Below are 27,045 nucleotides of genomic sequence, written 5' to 3' on the forward strand. Positions count from 1 at the left end.
AAAAAAACCGCCAGGTGCGGTGGCTCAAGGCTGTAATCCCAGCACTTTGGGAGGCTGAGACGGGCGGATCACGAGGTCAGCAGATCGAGACCATCCTGGCTAGCCCGGTGAAACCCCGTCTCCACTAAAAAATACAAAACACTAGCCAGGCGAGGTGTCAGGCGCCTGTAGTCCCAGCTACTGGGGAGGCTGAGGCAGGAGAATGGCGTAAACTCGGGAGGTGGAGCTTGCAGTGAGCCGAGATCCGGCCACTGCACTCCAGCCTGAGGGACAGTGCCAGACTCCATCTAAAAAAAAAAAAATAGCTGGGCATGGTGGTGCGTGCCTGTAATCCCAGCTACTTGGGAGGCTGAGGCAGGAGAATTGCCTGAACCTGGGAGGCAGAGGTTGCAGTGAGCCGAGATGCTACCACTGCACTCAGCAAGAGTGACAGAGCAAGACTCCATCTCAAAAAAAAAAAAAAAAAAAAAAACAAACGGCTGGGCGCAGTGGCTCACGCCTGTAATCTCAGCACTTTGGGAGGTTGAGGCGTGTGGATCACACAGTCAGGAGTTCGAGACCAGCCTGGCCAATATGGTGAAACCCCATCTATACTTATAAAAAATACAAGGCCGGGCACGGTGGCTCAAGCCTGTAATCCCAGTACTTTGGGAGGCCGAGACGGGCGGATTATGAGGTCAGGAGATCGAGACCATCCTGGCTAACACGGTGAAACCCCGTCTCTACTAAAAAATACAAAAAACTAGCCGGGCGTGGTGGCGGGTGCCTGTAGTCCCAGCTACTTGGGAGGCTGAGGCAGGAGAATGGCGTGAACCCGGGAGGCGGAGCTTGCAGTGAGCTGAGATCCGGCCACTGCACTCCAGCCTGGGCGACAGAGCAAGACTCCGTCTCAAAAAAAAAAAAAAAAAAAAAAAAAAATTCGCTGGGCATGGTGGCATGCCTGTAATCTCAGCTACTAGCGAGGCTGAGGCAGAAGAATTGCAAGAACCCAGGAGGCGGAGGTTGCAGTGAGCCGAGATCGCGCTGCTACGCTCCAGCCTAGGTGAAAGAGTGAGACTCCATCTCAAAAAAAAAAGGACACAAACAAACAAAAAGCGTGGGAGAAATGAAACATTTGATAGGTTTAGCCCTAAAAGTACCTAACACCACTACCTCTTTTGTGCTTAATGGTCCATGCTTTTTGGGACTCCGGACAGCAAACAAAGTGTCAGGCTGAAAATGACCTAAGCCAGGCACAGTGGCTCATGCCTGTAATCCCAGCACTTTGGAAGGCCGAGGCAGGTGGATCACCTGAGGTCAGGAGTTCGAGACTGGCCTGGCCAACATGGCAAAACCCCGACTCTATTAAAAATACAAAAAATTATCTGTGCGTGGTGGCAGGCCCCTGTAATCCCAGGTACTTGGGAGGCCGAGGCAGGATAATCGCTTGTACCAGGGAGGCGGAGGTTGCAGTGAGCCAAGATTGTACCACTACACTCCAGCCTGGGTGACAGAGTGAGACTGCCTCAAAAAAAAAAAAAAAAAAAAAAAAAAAAATGACCTTGCCTCATTCCAGAATCCTAGCACTGTGTGAAGGGCAGCTTCTCTGAAGGGACCCTTATCCACCTTGGAGATGCGGGCCAAACTCAGAATTGAGCCACAGGAACTGCTTAGAACAATGAGGGTGAAGAAAATAATTATTTAAAGAATAATTATTTGGAATCTTCATAAGCCCAATTTATTAACTAACATCTGTTGTCCTAGTTGTGGGGCAGGGGTGTTTACATAGGTTTAGGCTGAGACTTACCATCCTGAAATGCTTGCTCAGCTGTCCTGGAAGCTCAGGCGGGGCAGAATATGACTACAGAGCACCCTCTAACCCCCAAGTCCACAAAGGAATCCCAGCGCCATTCAGTATCAGAACCTGGAGTGAAGGAATGTCTGCAGCTGCACTCTACTAACTTTTCTTTTTCTGGTTTTCCCAGAACTTGCATTGAGGCAGAAACTGCACACTTACAAGCCACAGTAGCTTCCCTTGCTGTCAGTTAGGCAATGTCTGGGAAGGGAGCAGGGGAAGGGAGCATAGGTAAAGCAGGCCTAGGAGTGTGGACAGGGCCCTGTATTATCTAGAGTGTCTGAAACCCATTCCCCTGCCTCCAGGTGGGGGTTAGGCGCACGACACGCCAAACATCCTGGCGCCCTCTCTCAAGTCAGACGCTGTCTCCCTGACAGGTATCAGATGTCTTGGTATTTCTCCCTGAGAGGCTCTTCCTCTAAGCTAACTGCACCCCTCCTACTGTAGTGGGACTCACAGTAGTAATGATAAGCAGCTTGCTTATCACCTCCTGGTGTCCTAACTCCTCGAACACTGAAAGACACTTTATAGGTCACCATTCCCTCTTCCTTTCTTCAGCCTAAGTAATCTGTAAAAAATGTGGCCTGGGCACAGTGGCTCATGCCTGTATTCCTGGCACTTTGGGAGGCCAAGGTGGGAGGATCGCTTGAGCTCACGAGTTTGAGATCAGTCTGGGCAATGTAGTGAGACCCTGTCTCTACAAAAAATAAGAAAATTAGCTGGGTATGGTGGTTTGTGCCTGTAGTCTGTATTCCCAGCTACTCAGAAAGCTGAAGTGGGAGAATTGCTTAAGTCTGGGGGGCTTGAGGCTGGAAGGCAGAGGTTGCAGTGAGCCATGATCAGGCTACTGCACTCCAGCCTGGGCAACAGAGCAAGACCCTGTCTCAAAAAAAAAAAAAAAAAAAAGAAATGTGAATGAGGCTGGGCATGGTGGTGTACACCTGTAGTCCCAGCTATTCAGAAGGCTGAGGCAGGAGGATCCCTTGAGCCCAGGAGTTTGAGTCCAGCTTAGACACCATAGTGAGACCCCAAAAAAATCACTTTTAAAAAAAGGGTTCATGCCTGTAATTTCAACACTTTGGAGGGCTGAGGCAAGAGGATTGCTTGAAGCCAGGAGTTCAAGACCACCCTGGGCAACAAAGCAAGACCCCCATCTCCTAATTGTTAAAATAAAAATTAAAAAAATATGGGTCAAAGGGGAGCAGTTATTTCCTAAGGTCATAGGTGATAAACATGCATTTAGAATAATAAAACCAAGTACGATCATATACAAAACAATAAAACGTCCGCAGAGATGGAAATAAGTGGCACAAAGTCCAGTTTGGAACCTGGGTCCTAAGCCTGGCTCTGCTACTTATCATCTATAGACTCTGGGAGGTCACCTGCCTCTTCTTGTCTAGATTCTTTCATCCTTGTAACATGGCGGGACCAGATGATCTGTAGTGCTCCTCTCCAGCCAGGTTATGACACTATCTAATAGGGAAGGCCAATGGGATAACATGTGCTAGCTTCTCTGGACTGGTATGCCTGCCTTGAATGCTGTGGTTGGGTCTGTGAGGTTAGTTAGGCTTGGGTGAAAGATGCTGGGAATGACAGGTGCTGTCTACCAGGGATGACAGAGTGACGGAGGAGAATTCGTCATCTAAGTTTCAATTACTGTTATTTAAATTTAAAATTTTTGAACAACTAGTACATTCATATGGTCCAAAATTTCAACCATATAAAAACGGAAAATATTTATTGCCAGTATTGTTTTTTTGTTTGTTTGTTTTTGTTTTTTTTTTGTTTGTTTGTTTGTTTGAGACAGGGTCTCACTCTGTCGTCCAGGCTGGATCAGTGGTGTGATCATGGCTCATTGCAGTCTCCGTCTCCCAAGCTCAAGTGATCTTCCCAGTTCAGCCTCTCAGGTAGCTGGGACCACAGGCATGTGCTACCACAGCTGGCTAATTGTTTTTTATTTTTTGTAGAGACAGGGTGTCTCTATGTTTGCCCAGGCTGGTCTTGAACTCCTGGACTCAAATGATCCTCTTGCCTTGGCCTCCCCAAGTGTTGGGAATACAGATGTGGGCCACTGCACCTAGCCTCAGACGTATCTCTTTTTTCTTTTTTTGAGACAAAGAGTTGCTCTATTGCCCAGGCTGGAGTGCAGTGGTGCAATCTCGGCTCACTGCAACCTCTACGTCCCGGGTTCAAGCGATTCTCTTGCCTCAGCCTCCTGAGTAGCTGGGACAACAGGCATGCACCACCATGCCTGGCTAATTTTTGTGTTTTTAGTAGAGATGGGGTTTTGCCATGTTGGCAAGGCTGGTCTTGAACTCCTGATCTCAGGTGATCCACCCACCTTGGCCTCCCAAAGTGCTGGGATTACAGACATGAGCCACCTGTGCCCAGCCCTCAGACATATTTCTAATGATTGTCCTTCTAGCCAATTGTTGTTAGGCTGCATTTTTAAATGAGGTTAATGCCTGATATTCATATACTTTTTCTTTTCCATAGAACTGTTGATTGGTTTCAGAAAATCTTGGTTCATGTTTTAAACCAACCAACAAGTAATACTAAAGAACAAACCAAACGAACTTGCTAGAACTACTCTTTGCGTTCTGAGTAAGTTCATTTTTTTTCTCTTACAGCAAAAGCTCTCTAATAAAAGGGAGAAATGAAGAGAGCATAAATAAATTTTTCAAAAAAGCATTAGAATACATTTTTGGCGGGGTGTAGTGGCTCATGCCTATAATTCCAGCACTTTGGGAGGCCAAGGCAGAAGGATAGCTTGAGTCCAGGAGTTTGAGACCAGCCTGCATAACGTAATGGTACCCTGCCTCTTAAAAAAGCATTATCATACATGTTTGTAGTTGGTAGACCTAGCAGTTCCCTCCCTTCCATCACTCTTTTTCTTTTCTGGCATTTTTCTAGCTATTCTTGTACATTTATCTTTCCATGTAAGTTTTCAAATCAATTTGTCTGGTTTCAGGAAGAACAACCAACCTATTTGTTTTTTTTTTTTTTTTTTCAAAAATCACTGCTAGCCATACACTTTGATTTTCTCCACTCCCTACTTCCTTAGATGTTTATGAAAATAACTCCCCGGCTTGCCTGTGCTTTCTCATTCCAGATGAAGGGAGAAGCTGGACATATGCTACACAATGAGAAGTCAAAGCAGGTAAATGCCAGCACCTCGCCCCCAAACTGGTGAGAATGTAGTCAGTGGCTCTTGCCATAGCTGCACTTGCTATGCATCCAACATCTCCCCCAAGGGTTCGGGGTGGCTGACAGATGGTAATGTCTTCATTTCAGTAACTGAGCAGAGTCCTCTTGACTCCAAACTGCCTTTTACCCACAACCCCTTTGCCTGAATGCAGAGTGTAAATGTGCGTTATGGAATTGAAAAGCGTTGTAACTGTCCTCCCTTCTTCTCTTGGCTCTCCTGCCTGTAGCCCTTGGCATGCCCTATGCCTTAGGCCTTTGGAAAACCCCTTTCTATAACTTTCCTGGGGACAACAGAGGCTTTCTGGGGGTAGCTGAGAACTGGCTCTTGACCCCAGCTAACTCCTGCACTGCGTTTTCCTGCACATCACAGAGGACCTTTGTCCTGTTTATATTTCCTTCATCTGGGCTGCTAGAGAGATGAAAAAACCCAACATCCCCAAACAAATATCTAATTCTGTATGTTAAATTGAGGTTTTAATCTGACTTAATTTGGTTTGATGAAACTCAGAAGATTAAAACTTCCAACGAGTCTAGAAAAGTTACTGAAAATAGCCCTCAGAGGTGAGGCAGGCAGATCACCTGATGTCAGGAGTTCAAGATCAGCCTTGCCAACATGGCGAAACCCTATCTCTACTAAAAATCCAAAAATTAGCTAGGCATGGTGGCAGGCACTTGTAATCCCAGCTACTCCAGAGGCTGAGGCAGGAGAATCGCTTGAACTTGGCAGGTAGAGGTTGCAGTGAGCCGAGATTATACCACTACACTCCAGCCTGGGCAACAGAGTAAGATTGTCTCAAAAAAAAAAAAAAAAAAAAAAAGTAGTGTCCTATTAGATCAGCTCCTCCAGCACCCCCTCTGACACCCTGTACATGGCCCCATTAGCTAATTGCAGATGAGCCCCAGGTACACACACTGTAGGGACCACCACCTCCAGTTATTTCCTATGAAAGAATATGAGCAGACCCCAATCTGAATTTAGAGACAGAATATGAGTGGTCATTTGTAATTCCTGTCTGTGGTACAATGGAAACTGGTGATACACCTGGCAGCTGGTGTTTTCCCTCCCTGAATCTGGGGCATTTTTTGGTCATCGAGCTCACAATGACTTCTGGTTTAGAGGAGAACCTTTTGGAGGGGAATATATAAGGACCTCCCAGTGATTTCCAGTGGTCTCTCCTTGACCCACAGAATGGCTAGTCATCTTGTCCAGCTGGCAGACTGGGCTAATCTTGCTGGAAGGCAGAGAGGGGTTATTAAAAGTCAGAAAGTGGCCGGGCACAGTGGCTCGTGCCTGTAATCCCAGCACTTTGGGAGACTGAGGCAGGTGAATCACTAGAAGTTTAGAATTCTAGGCCAGCCTGGCCAACATGGCGAAACCCCAGCTAACTTCTCTACTAAAAATACAAAAATTAGCTGGGCATGGTGGCAGGCATCTGTAATCCCAGCTACTCAGGAAGCTGGGGCAGAAGAATCGCTTGAACCCTGGAGGCAGAGGTTGCAGTGAGCCAAGGTGGTGACACTGCACTCCAGCCTGGGTGACAGAGCAACACTCTGCCTCAAAAAAAAGTCAGAAAAGGTGTACAATTCACTCTTTTCTCCCAAAGCAAGAGGAGGGTAGGGATGGAAAAAATCGGCCTGGCCTATGGACACAGTGAAGCCCGTATGACCGGGAAAGGATTTCCTCATCATGGTTTTGGCAGATGCTGCTATGATATCTCAACCTTGCCTGCCCATTAGAATTGCCTGGGGAGCCCAGGTCCCACCCCCAGGGACTCTTATGTAATTGGATTGGAGGGGACCCTGGGTACTGGGACTTTTTTAAGCTCCCAGGTGATTCCAATGTGCAGATAATGGGTAGCTCTGTTTGCCAAGAGGACTGGTGATGAAATCCTATGGCTGAACAGAGGTTTGCCTGTCCTCTGACTGACAGAATTGCCTGCTAGTTTCTCTGGAGTCAGGCTAATTCCCTTCCCTCCCCCAACTTGAACTCTAATTTTCATAAACACACCCATGTACAGCCTGAGAGCTCCTGATAAGGAAGAGGCTCCCACAGAAGCTGGGAAAAGGTCAGCTGTGCCTTCCTGGTTTGTTGAGACCCTGATCCTACAGCATTCCCGCTGTGCCTCAGCAGTGAGCTGGGTGTAAAGGCAGGAGGCTTGCTGGGGTTTGACATTTCCTTGCCCTCCTCCAGGAGGGACACATCTGGGGCTCTATGAGGAGGACAGCTTTCATCCTGGGCTCTGGACTTCTCTCATTTGTGGCCTTCTGGAACTCAGTGACATGGTAAGTTGGCTCCACCCAGCTAGGGTGCAGTGTGGTGGTGGTGGGGGGTAGATCATAGGGGAAGGAGCTGTTCACCCACTAGTCTTCACCCAGAAACCTGAATGGTTTTTCTTCCAAGGCATCTTCAGAGATTTTGGGGTGCTTCTGGCTACTTTTGGCAAGCCCAGTGGGAGAGGCTGCTGACTACATTTGAAGGGAAGGAGTGGATCCTCTTCTTTATAGGTGAGGTTCCCAGACCACCAGCACCTAGTGTGTGGGTGCATGATTATAACTTAATTCTTTTTCTATTGTTTTGTTATCTACTTTGGGAATTTTCAGTTTATTATTCCAAGGGATGAGGACTTGAGTTCAAAAAAGTGGTAGTCCCAAAGAATACTAAACTTGTGGGCAGTCTGGAAACAGGATGTCTAAAAAAAGAAGCTGAGAAGTTGAGACTCCTCCCAAAATATAGAAAAATAAGAAATATTTTATGTAAAAATGAATGCACACTTCATTAATAATCCTGTTTCTACATGTAATTCCACAAGCACAGAGGGCTGCCCTGTCTTGTCTGAGACTATGTACCCTGTACCTGGTACAGTCAGTGCTTGACAGCACGTGGCCAGTCAATAAATATTTACCGACAGCTTAAATGGCTCCAAACAAGCCTAAGTAAATAAATGGAAGGAAAAGCCATGTAAACATAGATATTTATAATAGCATTATCTATAATAGTGATTGTCCTCAATCATACATTCACTCAAATCATAATTATACACAATTTAATATAAATTATATGTAACATACATTTATTTATATTATTAATATGATATATAATGTTACTATGTGCTAAACTTGTGTGGAAGATATAGAAATATTTAAGATGGGAGACCAGGCACAGTGGCTGACGCCTGTAATCCTAGCACTTTGGGAGGCTGAGGCAGGTGGATCACAAGGTTAGGAGTTCAAGACCAGCCTGGCCAACATAGTGAAAGCCCGTTTCTACTAAAAATACAAAAAAATTAGCTGGGCGTGGTGGCAGGCTCCTGTAATCCCAGCTATTTGGGAGGCTAAGGCAGGGAGAATCGCTTGAACTTGGGAGGGGGTTGCAGTAAGCCAAGATTGCACCACTGCACTCTAGCCGGGTGACAGTGTGAGGCTTCATCTCAAAAAAAAAAAAAAAAAAAACAAAAAAGAAAGAAGTATTTAAGATGGGGCTGGGCACAGTGGCTCACACCTGTAATCCCAACACTTTGGGAGGCCAAGGCAGGCGGATCACTTGAAGTCAGGGGTTCAAGACCAGCCTGGCCAATATGGCAAAACCCCTTTTTCACAAAAAACATACACACAAATTAGCTGGGCGTGGTGGTATGTGCCTATAATGTCAGCTACTCTGGAGGCTGAGGCATGAGAATTGCTGTTGAACCTGGGAGGCAGAGGTTGCAGTCAGCCTAGATGGTGCCACTACACTCCAGCCTGTGCAATAGAGCAAGACTCTGCCTCAAAAAAAAAAAAAAAAAAAAAAAAAAAAAAAAAATTAAGATGGCCAAGATTGGTGGCTCACACCTGTAATCCCAGCACTTTGGGAGGCCGAGACAGGCAGATCACTTGAGGCCAGAAGTTCGAGACCATCCTGGCCAACATGGTGAAACTTATCTCTACTAAAAATACAAAAAATGAGCCAGGCATGGTGGCGCATGCCTGTAATCCCAGCTACTCGGGAGGCTGAGGCACAAGAATCGCTTGAACTCGGGAGGCAGAGGTTGCAGAGAGCTGAGACAGCGCCACTGCACTCCAGCCTGGGTGACAGAGCAAGACTCTGTCTCAAAAAACAACACAAAAAGAAATATTTAAATGAAATGTTTCCCTCCCCCATTAAAAAATGATGTCACAGTCTAGAAGGGAAGATAAAAAGTGTCTGTTGCCACAAAGTAAAATGCCCCTGAGGATTGTTTTCAACTAGAAGGATAACTGTGACAATGGGTTGAACATTAAATATGACAGATTTAATGGGATCCTAAGCAGTCATTGAACAATGCAGATTACCTATGTATATGGGGAAAGTGGTAGAAAAACTTTATTAGCTTGAAGCTGCAATCTAAAAAAAAACCCCAAATATTGTATATACTTTAGGTACAATCCTGTGAAAATTACCTATTACCTAGGTGATAAGCCAATATGAGAGGGAGAAAATGTTTCCAATTTTAAGTGTTAGAGCTAGAAGCTCAAGATCATCTTATGGTGTGCTTTTCATCTGTATTCCTCAGACAGCCTTTGGAGTTCCAAGTAGGTAGACACCTTGGCTGGCCCACTGGGTAACCACCAACCTTTTTTTTCCAAAGTAAAAAATTGTTTATTTTTTCTGGGTATAAAATATGTGCTCATTGTTAAAAAGAAAAATCAGGCAATTCAAATAAGCATAGAAAGTGTGAAAATCACCCTCTCTCTTACCTTCAAGAAATAACCACTGTTTATATATTAGCATACATCTTTTATATATTGGGTATATAGTTGTACTTATGAGATATCAACTATTTTAAAATCTTTTTTTCATTGAATAGATTGTAGGTATCTTTTTTTTTTTTTTTTTTTTGAGACGGAGTCTCGCTCTGTCGCCCAGGCTGGAGTGCAGTGGCCAGATCTCAGCTCACTGCAAGCTCCGCCTCCCGGGTTCACGCCATTCTCCTGCCTCAGCCTCCCAAGTAGCTGGGACTACAGGCGCCCGCCACCTCGCCCGGCTAGTTTTTTTGTATTTTTTAGTAGAGACGGGGTTTCACCATGTTAGCCAGGATGGTCTCGATCTCCTGACCTCGTGATCCGCCCGTCTCGGCCTCCCAAAGTGCTGGGATTACAGGCTTGAGCCACCGCGCCCGGCCGATTGTAGGTATCTTTCCATGCCTATTAATGTAGCCTTACTTAATACTCTAGCCTTCCCATTCTATTCCATTATATGGAAATACTCTAATCTATTTAGTCCATTCCCTACTGATGGGTATTTAGGCTGCTTTAAATTTTTTTTTTTTTTTTAATGCTGTGACGGACATTTATGCATACGAATAGATGTGTCTCCTTTTCTTCTTTCTCCCTTTCTGTCTTGGCTTTCTGACTCTCTCACTGTATTACTTCAGATACTGCCAAATTGCCCTCTAGAAAGTTTGTACCAATTCAGCAGATCGAGACCATCCTGGCTAACACAATGAAACCCCGTCTCTACTAAAAAAAAAATACAAAAAACCAGCCAGGTGAGGTGGCGGGTGCCTGTAGTCCCAGCTACTCGGGAGGCTGAGGCAGGAGAATGGCGTAAACCCGGGAGGCGGAGCTTGCAGTGAGCTGAGATCCGGCCACTGCACTCCAGCCTGGGCGACAGAGCGAGACTCCGTCTCAAAAAAAAAAAAAAAAAGAAAGAAAGTTTGTACCAATCCTACTCCCCTACAGTGCTGGCAAGTATTTTCCAAGTCCCAGCTGCCACAGATACTTTGGTTGATGGAGCATGAAGGGTGCTAGCGGAGGGGCACAGACATGGAATTAAGCAAAGCCTAGTCCTAGCTGGGCATGGTGGCAGGTGCTGATAGTCCCAGCTATTCAGGAGGCTGAAGCAAGAGGATCACTTGAGCTTGGCAGGTCGAGGCTACAGTGAGCCATGATCGCACAACTGCACTTCCAGCTTGGGTGACAGAGCAAGGCTTTGTCTCAAAAAAAAAAAAAAAAGAAAGAAAGAAAGAAAGAAAGATGAGTTTTCCATTTGGGGAGATACTGACTAGATGACACTCGAGGTTCTGCTGGTCAGTTAGTAGGATGACAGGGATTACATTTCCTGACTGACTCCTAGCCCAGGGCTCACTGTGACCCATACCATACAGAGTACTTCCTTTGCTTCTCCTTCCTTGGCAATTCATAAAGGGTTCAGTGGGCGCAGACTCCCAAATGTCAACCTGAATTAATTTCTATTTTAGAGTGTATTATATATCTTAACATACTTTCATATGTATTTACATGAAAACCACCAACCATCTTGAAGGTTGTTGTCCTCATTTTACGGCTAAGAAAATGAATGGAGACACTCCTTAAGTGGACTGTCCCAGGTCCTACCCAAGACTACAGGTAACCCCTTGGTGCCAAGCCCTAAGACCTCCCTGCCAAAGAAATGTCTAGGATGAAGCCTCAGTCACCATAAAAAAGTGTGTTCCTTTAGTCTATGTGCTGCGAGAACCCAAAGTCGCCCTGACTGTTTCTGTTTCCCAATCTCAGGTGCCATCCAAGTGCCTTGTCTGTTCTTCTGGAGCTTCAATGGACTTCTACTGGTGGTTGACACAACAGGAAAACCTAACTTCATCTCTCGCTACCGAATTCAGATCGGCAAGAATGAACCTGTAAGTATTATTGCAACTTCTCCTGGTCAAAGCACAGAAAGCAAGAGCTAAAGCCACACTCAGAATTTTCACCACTGGCCCAGGAGAGACCTGGCCAGTGTGAGCCAAGTTATTAGCAACAAGGCTCCCCCAGGTTAGAAGGTTAAAGAGAGGAAATAATTTGCCCACAATCTCAGAGTCACTCAGCTAGTAGCCAGTCAAGACCAATGTTCTGGTCTCCTGATTCCTGGCCCAGGATCTGGACCTGCCTGTGGTGCCCCATGGGACTATAGTCAGCCTGGCACTGAGAAGGCAGGCAACTCCACTTTACCCATGGGAATGGAGACAGCAATGCTGGATGCTAGAATATGGGTAACAGCTGTTGTTGTGAGAGAGGGAGACAGCTGCAAAAACAATGGATAACTCCACTATAACATGTGGATAGTATGGATTCTGAATGTGTGGGCGGTGGCTGTCTTTTAAACAAGTCCTCCTTCCTAAATACTCAATTCGACCAATAGTGGAAGACACCAGGGTAAATCCATAAGTGAGGCCCAGACCCTGCTTACAAGGCACTCCGACTTGCACAGTGCCAGGAAGTGGGTCCCACTGTTCCCTGAGTCTGGCTCGCCTTTTCTTACAAAATAAGGAAGAAGTTGATTCTGAAACTCAGGTTCTTTCCCCAACTCCACCCAAACCACATCCTGGCTTCTTTCCCAGACAAGACAATCATCTTTTAGTAATCTGCCCAGGTGTCTGGGTGAACCATCTCAGCTCTCAGGTCCTTCTGTCCCAGCCCAGCACTCCAGAAAGGCAAACAGTGCTCTTGACCCACTCCTTTGAAATGGGCCCCTTCCTGAACTGGAGCTGTTGGCCTGGCTTACCATCCCCCTCACTTGGGACAACAGCTGCCAGCCAGGCTCGGGGGCTTCCTCCAGGCCCAGCTTGGCAGGACATGAATCAGAGCCTAAAGTGTCAAACCCTATGCTTGGTCCTCAAGAACCCTTCATCTGTCAACCATGGCTGTTGTAGCACCATTGACTAATGCTCACATCTTCAACTGAGGCCAAGAACCTTCACTATTCAGATGAGGAAACAGGTATTACATGGGTAAACTATGATTCAAACTCAGGCTTTTTGACTTCAGGGCTCACATTCTTAATCAGCTCTCCAGAATATTACCTGCCGCCTGTACGACCTTATAGTCTACACAACGACTACAGAGCTACATTGGAAGATCTCACTGCATTCTGCGGAAGCTGAGGTTCAGAAATGTCCAGTGACTAGTTCAAGATCAGATTGCTACTAGGAAACAGAGCCAGGGCTCATCCCATCTGACACCAAGTCCAGTGCTCCTGTACCACGTGCACCCTCAGGTGGGCACAGAAGTAGGAAAGAACCTCACGAGGCCATTTAATCTTTGGCTGTTTCCAGGAAGGACTGGGCCCTGAACAAAGACATCAGAAACAGATCCTCAAGTGGGAGCTGAATGCTACCTGGTGTTCCTATGATCCATCCCTGCTCTGTTTACTCTCCCACTGCCTGAATGGCTACTTCACACCTCTCTAACACCTCCTCCCCTAACCGCTGGCAGAGGGAAGGCCATGCTTCCCATTTCACTAAGAAAATTTAAGGCTGGGCGTGGTGGTTCATGCCTGTAATCCCAGCACTTTGGGAGACTGAGGTGGGCAAATCACTTGAGCTCCAGAGTTCAAGACTAGCCTGGGCAACATGGCAAAATCCTGCCTCTGCTAAAAATACAAAAATTAGCTGGGCGTAGTGGCACATGCCTGGAGAAGAATCGCTTGAACCTGGGAGGCACAGGTTGCAGTGAGCCGAGATTGCACCACTGCACTCCAGCCTGAGTGACACAGCAAGACTCTGTCTCAAAAAAAAAGAAAAAAAGAAAATTTAAGCAGGCTGGGGCACGGTGACTCAGGCTTGTGATCTCAGCACTTTGGGAGGCTGAGACAGGAGGACTGCTTGATGCCAGGAGTTCAAGACCAGCCTGGGCAACATAGTGAGATCCCTGTCTCTACAAAAAAAAATTTATTTTAATTAGCCGGGCACAGTGGTGTGTGTCTGTAGTCTCGGCTAGTCAGGAGGCCGAGGCAGGAGGATCACCTGAACCCAGGAGTTCAAGGCTGAAGTGAGCCATGATTGTGCCACTGCACTCCAAGCCTTGGAGACAGAGGGAGACACTGTCTCTAGGAAAAAAAAAAAAAAAAAAAACCAAAGCAAGTAGAAGAGTTTTATAGATGCACACCACATTGGCCAGCGATCAGCACCTGCACCCACATGCTCTGCCTGCCCACCTCACACCACAGGTGAACTCTCCTTGCTCCTGTCTGTGGGTGATTCCTCCCCTATCCATGTACTACATCCAGGAAATGGCTGCAGTAATTCTCTCTTTGCTTTCTTGTATCTTCTTTTCCTTCTCTTTCTCTCATTATTCCTCTCTAGATTATTACAAACATGCAGTAATTGTTTTCCATCTAAAAAAAAAAACCCCACCAAGTGTGTGCTCACTACTATAATCCCAGACTTTGGGAGGCTGAGCCAGAAGAATTGCTTGAGCCCAGGAGTTTGAGATCAGCCTGGGTGACAGAGTGAGAGCCTGACTCAAAAAGAAAAATAAATAATAAAACAGGGTAGGTGTGGTGGCTCACACCTGTAATCCCAGACTTTGGGAGTCTGAGGCAGGAGAATCACTTGCGCCTAGGAGTTCAAGACCAGCCCAAGCGACAGAACGAGATCCCATCTCCACAAAAAAAATTTTAACTAGGCAAGCGAGGTGGAATGTGCCTGTAGTCCCAGCTACTTGGGAAGCTGAGGCGGGAGGACTGCTTGAGCCCAGGAGGTTGAGGTTACAGTGAGCTATGATCATACCACTACACTCTAACCTGGGTGACAGAGCAAGACACTGACTCGAAAAGGAAAAAAACAGGCCAGGTGGAGTGGTTCACACCTGTAATCCTACCACTTTGTAAGGCCGAGGCAGGAGGAATGCCTAAGCTCAGGTGTTTGAGACCAGTCTGGGCAACATGACGAAACACCCCACCCAACAATGTCTCTACAAAAAATACAAAAATTAGCTGGGTGTGACAGTGCACGCCTGTAGTCCTAGCTACTTGGGAGGCTGAGGTGGGAGGATTGCTTGAGCGTAGGAGGTTGAGGCTGCAGTGAGCTGTAGTTAGGTGTAATGGCCTCACCTAATATGTCCTCTCACAACAGGCTGGTGAGACCTGGCCTCGTGATGGGATGGAAGTAAACAAAGAGTGCACTCCAGCCTGGGTGACAGAGTGAGACCCTGTCTCACAAAAACAGACACACACACACACACGCACACACAAACCAGAGTAACAGAAAAAACAACCCTTAACTAGCAAAGTTCTTTGAAAGAGTTATCTATATAGTTTCCAATTCCTCTCTGTCCACTCTTACTTGGGTTTTGTTGTTTGTTTTTTTTGAGACAGTCTCCCTCTGTCACCCAGGCTGGAATGCAGTGGCACCGCAGTCTTGGCTCACTGTAAACTCTACTTCCTGGGTTCAAGCAATTCTTCTGCCTCAGCCTTCCAAGTAGCTGGGATTACAGGCATGTACCACCACGCCTGGGTAATTTTTGTATTTTCAGTAGAGATGGGGTTTCACCATGTTCGCCAGGCTGGTCTCGAACTCCTGACCTTAGGTGATCCACTAGCTTCAGACTCCCAAAGTGCTGGGATAAAAGGCATGAGCCACCACGCCCAGCCATCTGTCTACTCTTTTCCCCAACGTTTTGTAATTATGAAAAACATTAAAAATACATACAGAAAGTTGAAAATAATGTAAGAATTATGCATTTACATATCACTTAGATTCACCAATTTTAAACATTTTATTTTGCTTTATATATAAAAATATAAATATATATGCATCTATACATTTTTCCTATTGAAAGTAAGTTTGAGACATCATAAAACTTGACCCCTAAATCCTTCAGCCTGCATCTCTCCTAATCACAAAAGCATTGTCTCATTTTCTTTACGAACCTCCAAATCAGGTGTCACACCTAGAAAAAGGCTCTACCAACATTTCTTTTGGCAAGTTCGCCAATGATATGGTTTCATTAGAGCAGCAGAGACATTTCCACAGCTGCTGACTCCCTCAGCCTTGAAATATTTTTTTCACTTGGCTTCCAGTACAATGTGCTTTCTAGGTACCCCTTTAATTTTTTTTTTTTTAAGAGACAGTCTCACTCTGTTGCCCAGGTGGAGTGCAATGGCACGATCTTGGCTCACTGCAACCTCTGTCTCCCGGGTTCAAGCGATTCTCCTGCCTCAGCCTCCCAAGTAGCTGGGATTACAGGCACGTGCCACCATGCCCAGCTAATTTTTTGTATTTTTAGTAGAGACAGGGTTTCACCAAGTTCCCCAGGCTGATCTTGAACTCCTGACCTCAGGGGATCCATCCACCTTGGCCTCACAAACTGCTGGGATTACAGGCATGAGCCACCACACCCGGCTCCCCGTCACATCTGATTGTTCACTTCTTCACTGTCGCTTTCCTGATTCCTTCTCTTCTCTCCAACCTCTTTGTGTTGAATGTTCCATGGGTTCTCGCCTTGGTCTTCTTCTCTGTATTCATTCTCCCAGTTATCTCTTCAGTGCCATGACTTTAAATACCATCCATGGACCGACAGCTCACACATTTCTCTCTCTAGCCCAGAACTCTCTACTGAATTCCAACCTGAAATATCCAACTCCCTCCTTGACATCTCCACATGGATACTAATAGAAATTGCCAATTTATGATGTCCAAAAGAGCATTTCTGATTGTCCTGCCAAAGCCTTTACTTACTACCCATAGCTTCCCCAATCTGAGTGGATGGCAATTCCAGTCCTCTAGTTGCTCAGGCCAAAAACTTTGGAGTCATTCTTGACTACTCTCTTTCCTTCATACTCCATATCCAATCTATCCGGGAACCCTATTAACTCTATTTCCGAAACAAATTCAGAATCCAATCACTTCTTACCACTTCTCGTCACTTCCATCACTATTACCCTTGTCCAATTCACCATCATCTCTTGTCTGTATTATTGCTTTTTTTTTTTTTTTTTTTGAGATGAAGTCTCACTCTGTCACCCAGGCTGGACTGCAATGGAGCAATCTTGACTTACTGCAACCTCTGCCTGCTGGGTTCAAGTGATTCTCCTGCCTCAGCCTCCTGAGTAGCTGGGATTACAGGCGCATGCTACCATGCCCAGCTAATTTTTGTATTTTTAGTAGAGACAGGGTTTCACCATATTGGTTACGCTGGTCTCAAACTCCTGACCTCGTGATCTGCCTGCCTCGGTCTCCCAAAGTGCTGGGATTACAAAGTGAGCCACAGTGCCCGGCCTGCCTTTTTTGCCCTTTTTTTTTTTTTGAGACGGAGTCTCGCTCTGTCGCCCAGGCTGGAGTACAGTGACCGGATCTCAGCTCACTGCAAGCTCCGCCTCCCGGGTTTACGCCATTCTCCTGCCTCAGCCTCCCGAGTAGCTGGGACTACAGGCGCCCGCCACCTCGCCCGGCTAGTTTTTTGTATTTTTTTAGTAGACACGGGGTTTCACCGTGTTAGCCAGGATGGTCTCGATCTCCTGACCTTGTGATCCGCCCGTCTCGGCCTCCCACAGTGCTGGGATTACAGGCTTGAGCCACCGCGCCCGGCGCCCTTTTTTTTTTTTTTGAGACGGAGTCTTGGTCTATCACAGAGTCTGGAGTGCAGTGGCACAATCTCGGTGGCTCACTACAACCTCCGCCTCCCGGGTTCAAGTGATTCTCCTGCCTCAGCCTCCCAAGTAGCTGGGACTACAAGCACATGCCACCACGCCCAGCTAAATTTTTGTATTTTTAGTAGAGACAAGGTTTCACCGTGTTAGCCAGGATGGTCTCAATTTCCTGACCTCATGATCTGCCCACCNAGACGGAGTCTTGGTCTATCACAGAGTCTGGAGTGCAGTGGCACAATCTCGGTGGCTCACTACAACCTCCGCCTCCCGGGTTCAAGTGATTCTCCTGCCTCAGCCTCCCAAGTAGCTGGGACTACAAGCACATGCCACCACGCCCAGCTAAATTTTGTATTTTAGTAGAGACAAGGTTTCACCGTGTTAGCCAGGATGGTCTCAATTTCCTGACCTCATGATCTGCCCACCTTGGCTTCCCAAAGTGTTGGGATTACAGGTGTAAGCCACAGCGTCTGGCCTTTTTTTTTTTCAAGAGATTGGGTCTCACCCTCTCATGCAGGCTGGAGTGCCTTAAACTCCTGGACTCACATGATCCTCCCACCCCAGCCTCCTGAATAGCTGGGACAGCAGGTGCACACCACCACACCCAGCTTTTTAAAAAAAATTTGATGGGGTTTTGTTATGTTGCCAAGGCTGCTCTCAAATTCCTGGCCTCAAGTGATCCTCCCACCTCCACCTCCCAAAGTGCTGGGATTACAGGTGTGAGCCACCATGCCTAGCCTGATATATATGTTTTTATATTTGTTGTGTTTAGTCTACCTTTCTCACTGGAATATAAATTCCATGGGGGCAGGAATCTTTGTTTTGCTCATTGCTTTATTTTCAACACCCAGAACACTGAGTGCTACATAGTGGATGCTCAATAAATATCAGTTAAATAAATAAATGAATAGACAGATGTGATACCCCACCTCTTGGTCAAGGTTTCCAGAAGGTGTAATGGCCTCACCTAACATGTCCTCTCACAACAGGCTGGCGAGACCTGGTCTCACAAGGGGATGGAAGTAAACAAAGAGTGAATTCTGAAATCAGTTAATGCATGCAGTGCCTGGAATTCCAGGCTGGAGGAAGAGGCAGGCCTCAAGCTGGGGACCGTTCTGAGCCCCTGTCTCGCTTGGGGGCAGAAATCCCTCCAGCTCACAGAGAGTGCTTGGAGAAATCCTTTCTAACCAAACAAGTTCATCAGGATCCAGGAACTTTCTATGGTCACAGGACTGTTCCCTGGAGCCCCAGAGATCTAACAAAAGGAAGGGTCAAAGAGTTGCTGATTCTGGGGGAAAATACTGGATGTAGTATTGAGGCCAAATGGAGTTTGGACACTTGGGGCCAGCTCTGTACAGTGGACCGTGGTGGAAATGTTTGGGCAGGCCCCCATCTTCACAGCGTCACTGTGAAAACCAGGAAGTTGGTCAAGAAGCTGAATAAGCAGCTCCTTGGCTTACCTGCTTCTTTGCTCTGGGCCTACTGCAGTGAGGCTGGACCATGTGAGGAGGCAGATGACCTTGACCTCTGCATCCAATCATGGACAAGGTTCTCTGACAAAGAGGGGCTAAATGGCTGAAATGGGGTGTCAGTCAGAAAGTCACAGCCTTCTCCAAGCACCATGGAGGCTACCCAAGTTACCTGTAAATACATGGGGCCTGGCCAGAGAAATGGGGAGGGCAGTGGTGATAATGTGCAGAACCAGGAAGAAGGCAGGTTCCAGCACAGACTGAAGGCTGCTGAAGTTTCCAAGGACAGGGGTATTACTCACTGCCTAGCAGCTAGGGCCTTATTCTGCAACGTTTCCAGGCCTGGAGCTGGGTTGCAGTCAGGAGCTACTGGCTGTGTCCCAACATCTCTCCCAGAATCCAACCGGAGTGAGGGCCTCCTGTAAGCAGGTCACGGTGGAGCCTACTTCTCACACTCTTGTCCATCTCCTCCCTTCCCTTGGGCAGGTGGATCCTGTGAAACTGCGCCAGTCTATCCGCACAGTTCTTTTCAACCAGTGCATGGTATCTTTCCCCATGGTGGTCTTCCTCTATCCCTTCCTCAAATGGTGGGGAGACCCCTGCCGCCGTGAGCTACCCACCTTCCACTGGTTCCTCCTGGAGCTGGCCATCTTCACGCTGATCGAGGAAGTCTTGTTCTACTATTCACACCGGTGAGCAGTCCCTGCCTGAGGCACAGCTGGCTCCTCACCCTGTCTAGGGCTCACTGATCAACAGGGAAACTAAGGCCAGGTGCAGTGACTCACGCTTGTAATCCTGGCACTTTGGGAGGCTGAGTTGGGCGGATCACTTGAGCCCAGGAGTTTGAGACTAGCCTGGGGAATGTCAGGAGACCGTCTCTACAAAAAAATTTTTAAAAATTAGCCAGGCATGGTGGTGTGTACTTGTAGTCCTGGCTAGTCGGGAGATTGAGGTGGGAGGATCACATGAGCCCGGGAGGTCAAGGCTGTAGTGAGCTGTGATCACACCATTGCACTCCAGCCTGGGCGAAAGAGCAAGACCTTGTCTCAAAGAAAAAAAAAAATAAAAGGAAACAGGCTTCTGAATTGAGTGTAGGCCAATAAAATACTCCCTGGCCTCAAGTCTCCCATTAAACGGTTAACAGGAAGACTAACAGTTGTCTCATAACTGACAACTTGGGACAAGTGAGGAATGAATGTCCAGAAGAGAAAAGGCCTCTCCGATTGTGTGGGGGCCAGGGCGTTTCCCATCCATTTCCTTATTCAATCCTTTCTGGGGAGCATCCCATTTTATAGCAAATACAACTGGGGTAGAGGGGCAAAGCAACCCACTCCCAAACTATGCAGTATAAGGGCTGGGGTTGAAATTTGAAGCAGGTCTGGGTGTTTTTAGCTTTGCTCCATGGATGTAACCCCTAGTTCCTATTTTTGGCTTCTCATAGACTGGTTGGGGAAGGAGAAAGAGGAATCAGCAGGTTATTAACTATTAACTATTTCCCCAGGCTTCTTCACCACCCAACATTCTACAAGAAAATCCACAAGAAACACCATGAGTGGACAGCTCCCATTGGTGTGATCTCTCTCTATGCCCATCCTATAGAGCATGTGGTAAGTAGAGCTCTACTCTCCCCATAGCAAAGGGCAGACGGCCCTAACCACCTTCCTGAAGCTCTCCTGCAGAGAACTTAGACCACACCGGCCCTTTTACTTCCCATTTAAAAATAGCTACCATTGGCCGGGCACGGTGGCTCAAGCCTGTAATCCCAGCACTGTGGGAGGCCGAGACGGGCGGGTCACGAGGTCAGGAGATCGAGACCATCCTGGCTAACACGGTGAAACCCCGTCTCTACTAAAAAAATACAAAAAACTAGCCGGGCGAGGTGGCGGGGCGCCTGTAGTCCCAGCTACTGGGGAGGCTGAGGCAGGAGAATGGCGTAAACCCTGGAGGCGGAGCTTGAAGTGAGCTGAGATCAGGCCACTGCACTCCAGTCCGGGCGACAGAGCAAGACTCCGTCTCAAAAAAAAAAAAAAAAATAGTTACCATTTATTGTCAGCCTTCCATATGCCAGGCTATGTTAAGTGCCTAACACAGTTGTCTCATTTAATCATCCCAACAACTTTTTTTTTTTTTTTCTTTTTGAGACAGGGTCTTGCTCTGTCACCCAGGTTGGAGTGCAATGGTGTGATCATAGCTCACTGCAGCCTCCAACTCCTGGGCGCATGTGATCCTCTAGCTTCAGTCTTCCAAATAGCTGAGACCACAGGTGTACACCACCACACCTGGCTTTTTTTTTTTTTTTTTTAGATAGAGTCTCACTGTGTCATCCAGGCTGGAGTGCAATGGCGTGATCTCGGCTCACTGCAACCCCCCGCCTCCTGGGTTCAAGCAATTCTCCTGTCTCAGCCTGCCGAGTAGCTGGGATTACAGGCGTGTGCCACCACGCCTGGCTAATTTTTGTATTTTTAGTAGAGACAGGGTTTCACCACATTGGTCAGGCTGGTCTTAAACTCCTGACCTCGTGATCCACCCGCCTTGGCCTCCCAAAATTCTGGGATTATAGGAGTGAGCCACTGCGCCCAGTCATATCTGGCTAATTTTTAAATTTTTTGTAGAGTCGGGATCCTGCTATTTTGCCCAGGCTGGCTGGAACCTCTGGCCTCAAGCAATCCCCCCACCTCTGCCTCCCAAATTGCTGGGATTACAGGCATGAACCACCACACCTGGCTCCTCCAACAACCTTTTTAATCTTAATTTTGCAAACAAGAAAATTGAGGCTCAAACTGCATAATTTGTCCCAAGTTACAAAGGTGAATGCCTTCAACAAATCAAAGTCCTGAAATTCTCACCTTCTCCAGATCTGGGTCAATGAAGTTTGCCTCTGGTACCACCTTGGGGCTAAGTGTACACCCAACTAAGTCCCTTCATCTCCCTGGGCCCTGCCTTCAATCATCCCTCCCCTTGCAGGTCTCCAACATGCTACCTGCGATAGTGGGCCCATTAGTAATGGGCTCCCACTTGTCCTCCATCACCGTGTGGTTTTCCTTGGCCCTCATCATCACCACCATCTCCCACTGTGGCTACCACCTTCCCTTCCTGCCTTCGCCTGAATTCCACGACTACCACCATCTCAAGTAAGGACCCTCTCCCCATAATGGGTCCCTGGGCAATAACCATCACCCTTCCTCCTTAAGCTTCTGATAGCAGACACTGGTGTCTCAGTTTACACGTGAATGCTAGTTGGGGAAGAGGTCTGATGGTCAGGAAAATAATAACCACACTGGGATGACCATACTCTTTTCTTTCTGAAATTGGGTCCTCCTCCAACTGGGGATTTTAAACCTTTATTTGGGCTCTGGGCCCTTTGAATAAGCTCTGGACATTCTCTTTAGAAAAGTACATGTATGCATAAAACTCCTGCATGCAATCACAAGGAAGTCATATACTGTCTGAAAGCCCCAGACTTTTTCAAGTGTAGTCTACAAACCTCCTATACCAGAATCACCTGAGATGCTTGTTTAAAATTTAGGCTCTTGGATTCCACTCCAAATATGCTGAACTAAGGTATCTGGGGGAGCAGGGCCTGGACACCTGCATTTTAGTTAAGTGTTCCAGGGGATTTTGATGCTGGTGATCTCATGCCCGAAGAAGCCTAGTTCTACTAGAGATCCTCAGACTGTGGGCATCAGAATCACACAGCAAGCTTTTCAAAGGAAGACTGCAGATACTGCAAATTGCAGGTTTGGAGTGCCCCCCAGAAGGTGCATTTGTAGCAACTCCCCAGCTTATTCTGATGCAGACAGTCAGGATGGTGGTGACAGGTGTGGGGTAGGAGGGCTGAGAAATGTGTGAGGCTGGCACAAATGAAATGGGATCTGGACAGAGGCCTCCAGCATTGGCACTGCAGCACTGTCTTCTCTCTTCTAGGTTCAACCAGTGCTATGGTGTGCTGGGTGTGCTGGACCACCTCCATGGGACTGACATCATGTTCAAGCAGACCAAGGCCTACGAGAGACATGTCCTCCTGCTGGGCTTCACTCCGCTCTCTGAGAGCATCCCAGACTCCCCAAAGAGGATAGAGTGAGAGAGGGCCCAAGTGTCATCCTGGCTGTCCCTCAGCCATGGGATACAGATGCGGCTTCCTGATTGCTCCTAACAATTTGCCTCCTTTGGCCACACTCCCAAATGTGTGGCACCAAGGTAGAGGGAAGGTGGGCTTCCCAGAAAAGCAGGGCTAAGGATGAGGCTTTCTCCAAACTACTGCCCTTGATGTCCCTCAATGGGATCAGGAGTTAGCTTAAGAAAAAGGAAAACACAGCTCCCCAGACTGGAGGCTGGTCAGAGGGAGGAGACCCCTGGTCCTCTGCTGTGGAAGGAGAGGGGTTCAGCCCCAGATAACTCCTTTGTGGCCTGGGCAGGATGCAGAGAATGACAAAGCTGAAAGGAGGGGGACTGGAGGCTGCCTGGCTCCAGGGAGAGCTTCTTCTGGGACCAGGGGGTGGGAGGGCCATGTATTGCTTTGCCCCTTCCTGCCCCAAAAGGCTTTCACATACCCTACCTCAGGCGAGAGCCAAGACACCCTGACAAACCACTATAGGTCTCAATTCATGACATACCAGATGCCAGTCGCCACTTCACCCAACACACACACAAACATACACACACCAAACACTAAGTGAGTGGTAAAGGCCCCATTTTAACTCTGGCACACTGCAAACAAAAGGTCTTCCTCCCTCCCTCTGGAGGATTCTGGATTAAAAGGCAAAGAGGTACAGACCAAACTTTAACACTTTTAGCCTTATGTGGAAACCAAAAACCAACTGCTGAGAAACTGAAAATCCTTTTTACCCACAAGGGAAAGGATCAAAATTGCTGCCCTTTGGGGACACCCGAGACCCCTAATTAGCCCATCTGAATGAGGACCAGAGGTTAGAACCCTCTTTCTCCCCAAAGAAAGAGCCTGGAAAAACATGGCGGAGCAAAGGGCAAAATCCTTTCTGCCCCGAATGCTTTACCACTTTCTCAGCAACATTTATTCAAATGATTTTTACCAGGGACCTTATCAAAAGCAAAACCACAGCTGCTTGGGTTGAAGTCCCCATCCTGGCCTCCCCTCAGCCGCCAGACATGGCCAGGAACCCTGTGGTTCCCAAGAACAATTTAAAGATCACTCTTTGATTTGAAAGACCACCATTATTTTACTAAATTCTTTTTTTTTTTTTTTTTTTTTTTGAGACGGAGTCTTGCTCTGCCGCCCAGGCTGGAGTGCAGTGGCCGGCTCTCAGCTCTCTGCAAGCTCCGCCTCCCGGGTTCACGCCATTCTCCTGTCTCAGCCTCCCGAGTAGCTGGGACTACAGGCGCCCGCCTCGTCGCCCGCCTCGTCGCCCGGCTAGTTTTTTGTATTTTTTAGTAGAGACAGGGTTTCACCGTATTAGCCAGGATGGTCTCGATCTCCTGACCTCGTGATCCGCCCGTCTCGGCCTCCCAAAGTGCTGGGATTACAGGCTTGAGCCACCGCGCCCGGCCAACTAAATTCTTATATATATTTGCACCTTTTCCAACTTTCAGTTCTCTTAAGAAAAACATCCACTGTAGCTTTATGAAATACTTTATTATCAGATAGGTCCAAGTCTCCAGGCAGGACTATCAAAATGAACTCCTCCTTCCTATCAGCTCTAGAAGCCCAGAGGACTTGCCCAATAGGCCAGCTAAGCACTTACCAGGCAGCATCTCTCTGGCTTTCCAGTCTCGCCTGCCTGTCTCTGGCCTTGGTGGACCTGGCTCCCTCCCTAGGAGGCTTGTGCCCTCAGCTTGAATACAGCTCCTGGTGCATCAAAGCTGTAAGTTCTCAGCTGCTGGCCTGCACCCATCACCTCTTCCTACAAATAAACATTTGGAAAAAAGTCCATCTTCAGTATGCTTAAAGAGAAGGGTAGGAGATAAAGAGAAAGAACAGATACGCTTTTTTTCCCCTTTAAGGCCTTTAGATTTTGAGGTACTGTAAGGGGCCTAGAAGGACAAAAGGCTGTCATTCCCTCTTCCTTTTGGCAGGCAGGTGATCAGTCCTTGGCAGAAGGGCCCAGCCCTGTCCTTTTCTGTATGAAACAAAATCCTTGAGGTTGGTATACAAGGCTGAAAAAAGGCCTTAAATTCCCAGTAAAGAACGTGAAAGCAAGCATGTAAAATAAACTGGTCTTCATGAATTCCGGTGGATTTTTTTTTTTTTTTTGAACGGGGGTGTTTACTACCAGACTTCTAATACTTCAGACATAACATTTGGAAGCTCAGGCTGTAAAATTAAGCTTCCATGGGCATTCCTAACGATAATGTGTGAAGTAAGGTTCAATTAATTCATCTTTCTGTTCTCAAAGTACCAGTCTGCATCATCCCTGGACACTATCTCCTAAACTTTCCTTTGGCCTGTGGAGGTCACTGGTGGTACTGAAGCACCTGCCCACCTCAAGAACAGTGAAAACGAACTCTCTAGAAAAACCATTTTCCCAAGTCAGGTATGGGAGACAGTTGTCAGATGAACACGTAAATAAGGCCATGCCTGATTTTTAGTTTTGTAATTCATACAGGGAATGGGGGACTCATTGTTCCATCCCTCCCCAGCATCACATCTCAGGGTTCAGGGGCTGACCAGGATTCCGTAAGGCCACATGGTGCTGGATCATTCCTCCTTCACCCCCGTGGAAGTCTGTTCATAGAGGGGTTGTGGCAACCCTCCAGAAGGAGCCTCATCAACCTTTTTCTTCTTGGCTGTCTCATAACACAATGCAGGCCACAGCCAGGGGATGGAAAACTTGGAAGCTGACAAGTGCACTGAAATCCTGGCATTATGCTGGACTGTTGTTTTGTGGCACTGGCTATGACTGTCACGTCTCACTTAAGACACAGGGTGGACATGAATTCAAGGCTTGTAGAAGCCCCTGCCTTAGGCAGACTCCTCAAAGCACAATGGCAGAGCCCCTGCTGAGGTTTCATGTGCACACTAAGTGCAGGGTTCCTCTGGATCTGGGGGAACCCTACCAGAAACCCATCCTTCACACCAAATAACAGTACCCTAGATGGAAGACCAGCCAGTATTTTGCCTTTTCAAGTGTTTATTTTTATACATTTTTTTGTATTAAAAAGAAAAGCATAATTACCACAAATTACAAAGGACTAAAGCAGGACTAGAATAATGAATGAATCACTTCAGCCTGGAAAGCAGATACTCTCAATAATATTAATGTTATAATACAAGCTCATTCAAGTATTTTACATTTTTTTGTCCTTTTAAATATGATATCCTAGCACATAGTAAAGATAATGTACTACGAGCGTAAGGTGGAACCTTCTCCGCAAAGCCAGATGACAAGTTTTCCTCTCCAGTGAGAAATGGGCTCCAAGTTCTTATCTTCTCTGCCATCAGCATGGCTGAAGGGGGAGAGGGTGGGTGTTAGGGAAAATCCAGGGACCCTTCCACACAGGAGGTACTCTGGGGTTCCATTCAGGAGGGTGTCAGATAATTCAGATCACTCTACCTAGGCTTTTTTGGCAAAAAACAACCCTACCCTCCGTAACTAGTCATCTTCCTTGTCCCTCCTCCTCACTTCCCTTCCAGGGCCTTCTAAGCAGCTTACTTTCTTTTGTAAAATCAATCACCAGGAAAGGGGGGGGGAAAAAAAGAGCTACAATGGAACAAAACAAAACATTTAATTAACAACTTTTGACATAGGGGCTCAGCACCTCTGAGCCCCAGGGGTCCAGGCTGGGGCAGGGCCGGATGGCCCTTCTCTACTGGTAGTGCCTTTGCTCCCAGGTGTAGGAAGAGGGCGAAAGAGAAACCTTCCCCTTAACAGGGCTGAGGCACACAGAACTGCTGATGTCTGATGCCCAGAGGTTATGTTGGCATGGACCAACCTTGGAAGGGATAGGATGAACAGAGGGATCTGGGCAGGCTGTTGCTTTATCTCAGGTCTTGGATCCCCATGGGAGGATGGTGGGTGTGAAGTGGTTAGCCCTGATGGCCCCTGCCACTTCTGGCATGCTTGTCACAGATACATCGGTCCTAAATTCAAGTGTCTTCAGAAAGTGAAGATGTAAACTACTCTTTGCAACATTAACTCCTAACATGTTACCAAAAAAAAAAAAAAAAAAAAAAAAAAAAAAAAAAAAAAAAAAAAAAAAAAAAA

General features: G+C 47.1%; 1 protein-coding gene across 1 annotated transcript in view; it reads left to right on the forward strand.

The window, feature by feature from the left end:
* Positions 1-24,098, forward strand: part of FAXDC2 (fatty acid hydroxylase domain containing 2) — a 32,479-nt gene extending 8,381 nt beyond the window's left edge. The window contains exons 2-9 of the mRNA XM_017875702.1: positions 4,947-4,994; positions 7,233-7,324; positions 7,443-7,546; positions 11,552-11,673; positions 19,355-19,560; positions 20,370-20,475; positions 21,833-21,999; positions 22,793-24,098. Of these exons, the coding sequence (XP_017731191.1) occupies positions 4,947-4,994; positions 7,233-7,324; positions 7,443-7,546; positions 11,552-11,673; positions 19,355-19,560; positions 20,370-20,475; positions 21,833-21,999; positions 22,793-22,949 (1,002 nt within the window). The 3' untranslated portion in view covers positions 22,950-24,098. The remainder of the gene's footprint in view (positions 1-4,946; positions 4,995-7,232; positions 7,325-7,442; positions 7,547-11,551; positions 11,674-19,354; positions 19,561-20,369; positions 20,476-21,832; positions 22,000-22,792) is intronic.
* Positions 24,099-27,045: the final 2,947 nt, after the last annotated feature.

The sequence above is a fragment of the Rhinopithecus bieti genome, unplaced genomic scaffold (assembly GCF_001698545.2).
Source record: "Rhinopithecus bieti isolate Rb0 unplaced genomic scaffold, ASM169854v2 scaffold_7673, whole genome shotgun sequence".
Taxonomy (NCBI): domain Eukaryota; kingdom Metazoa; phylum Chordata; class Mammalia; order Primates; family Cercopithecidae; genus Rhinopithecus; species Rhinopithecus bieti.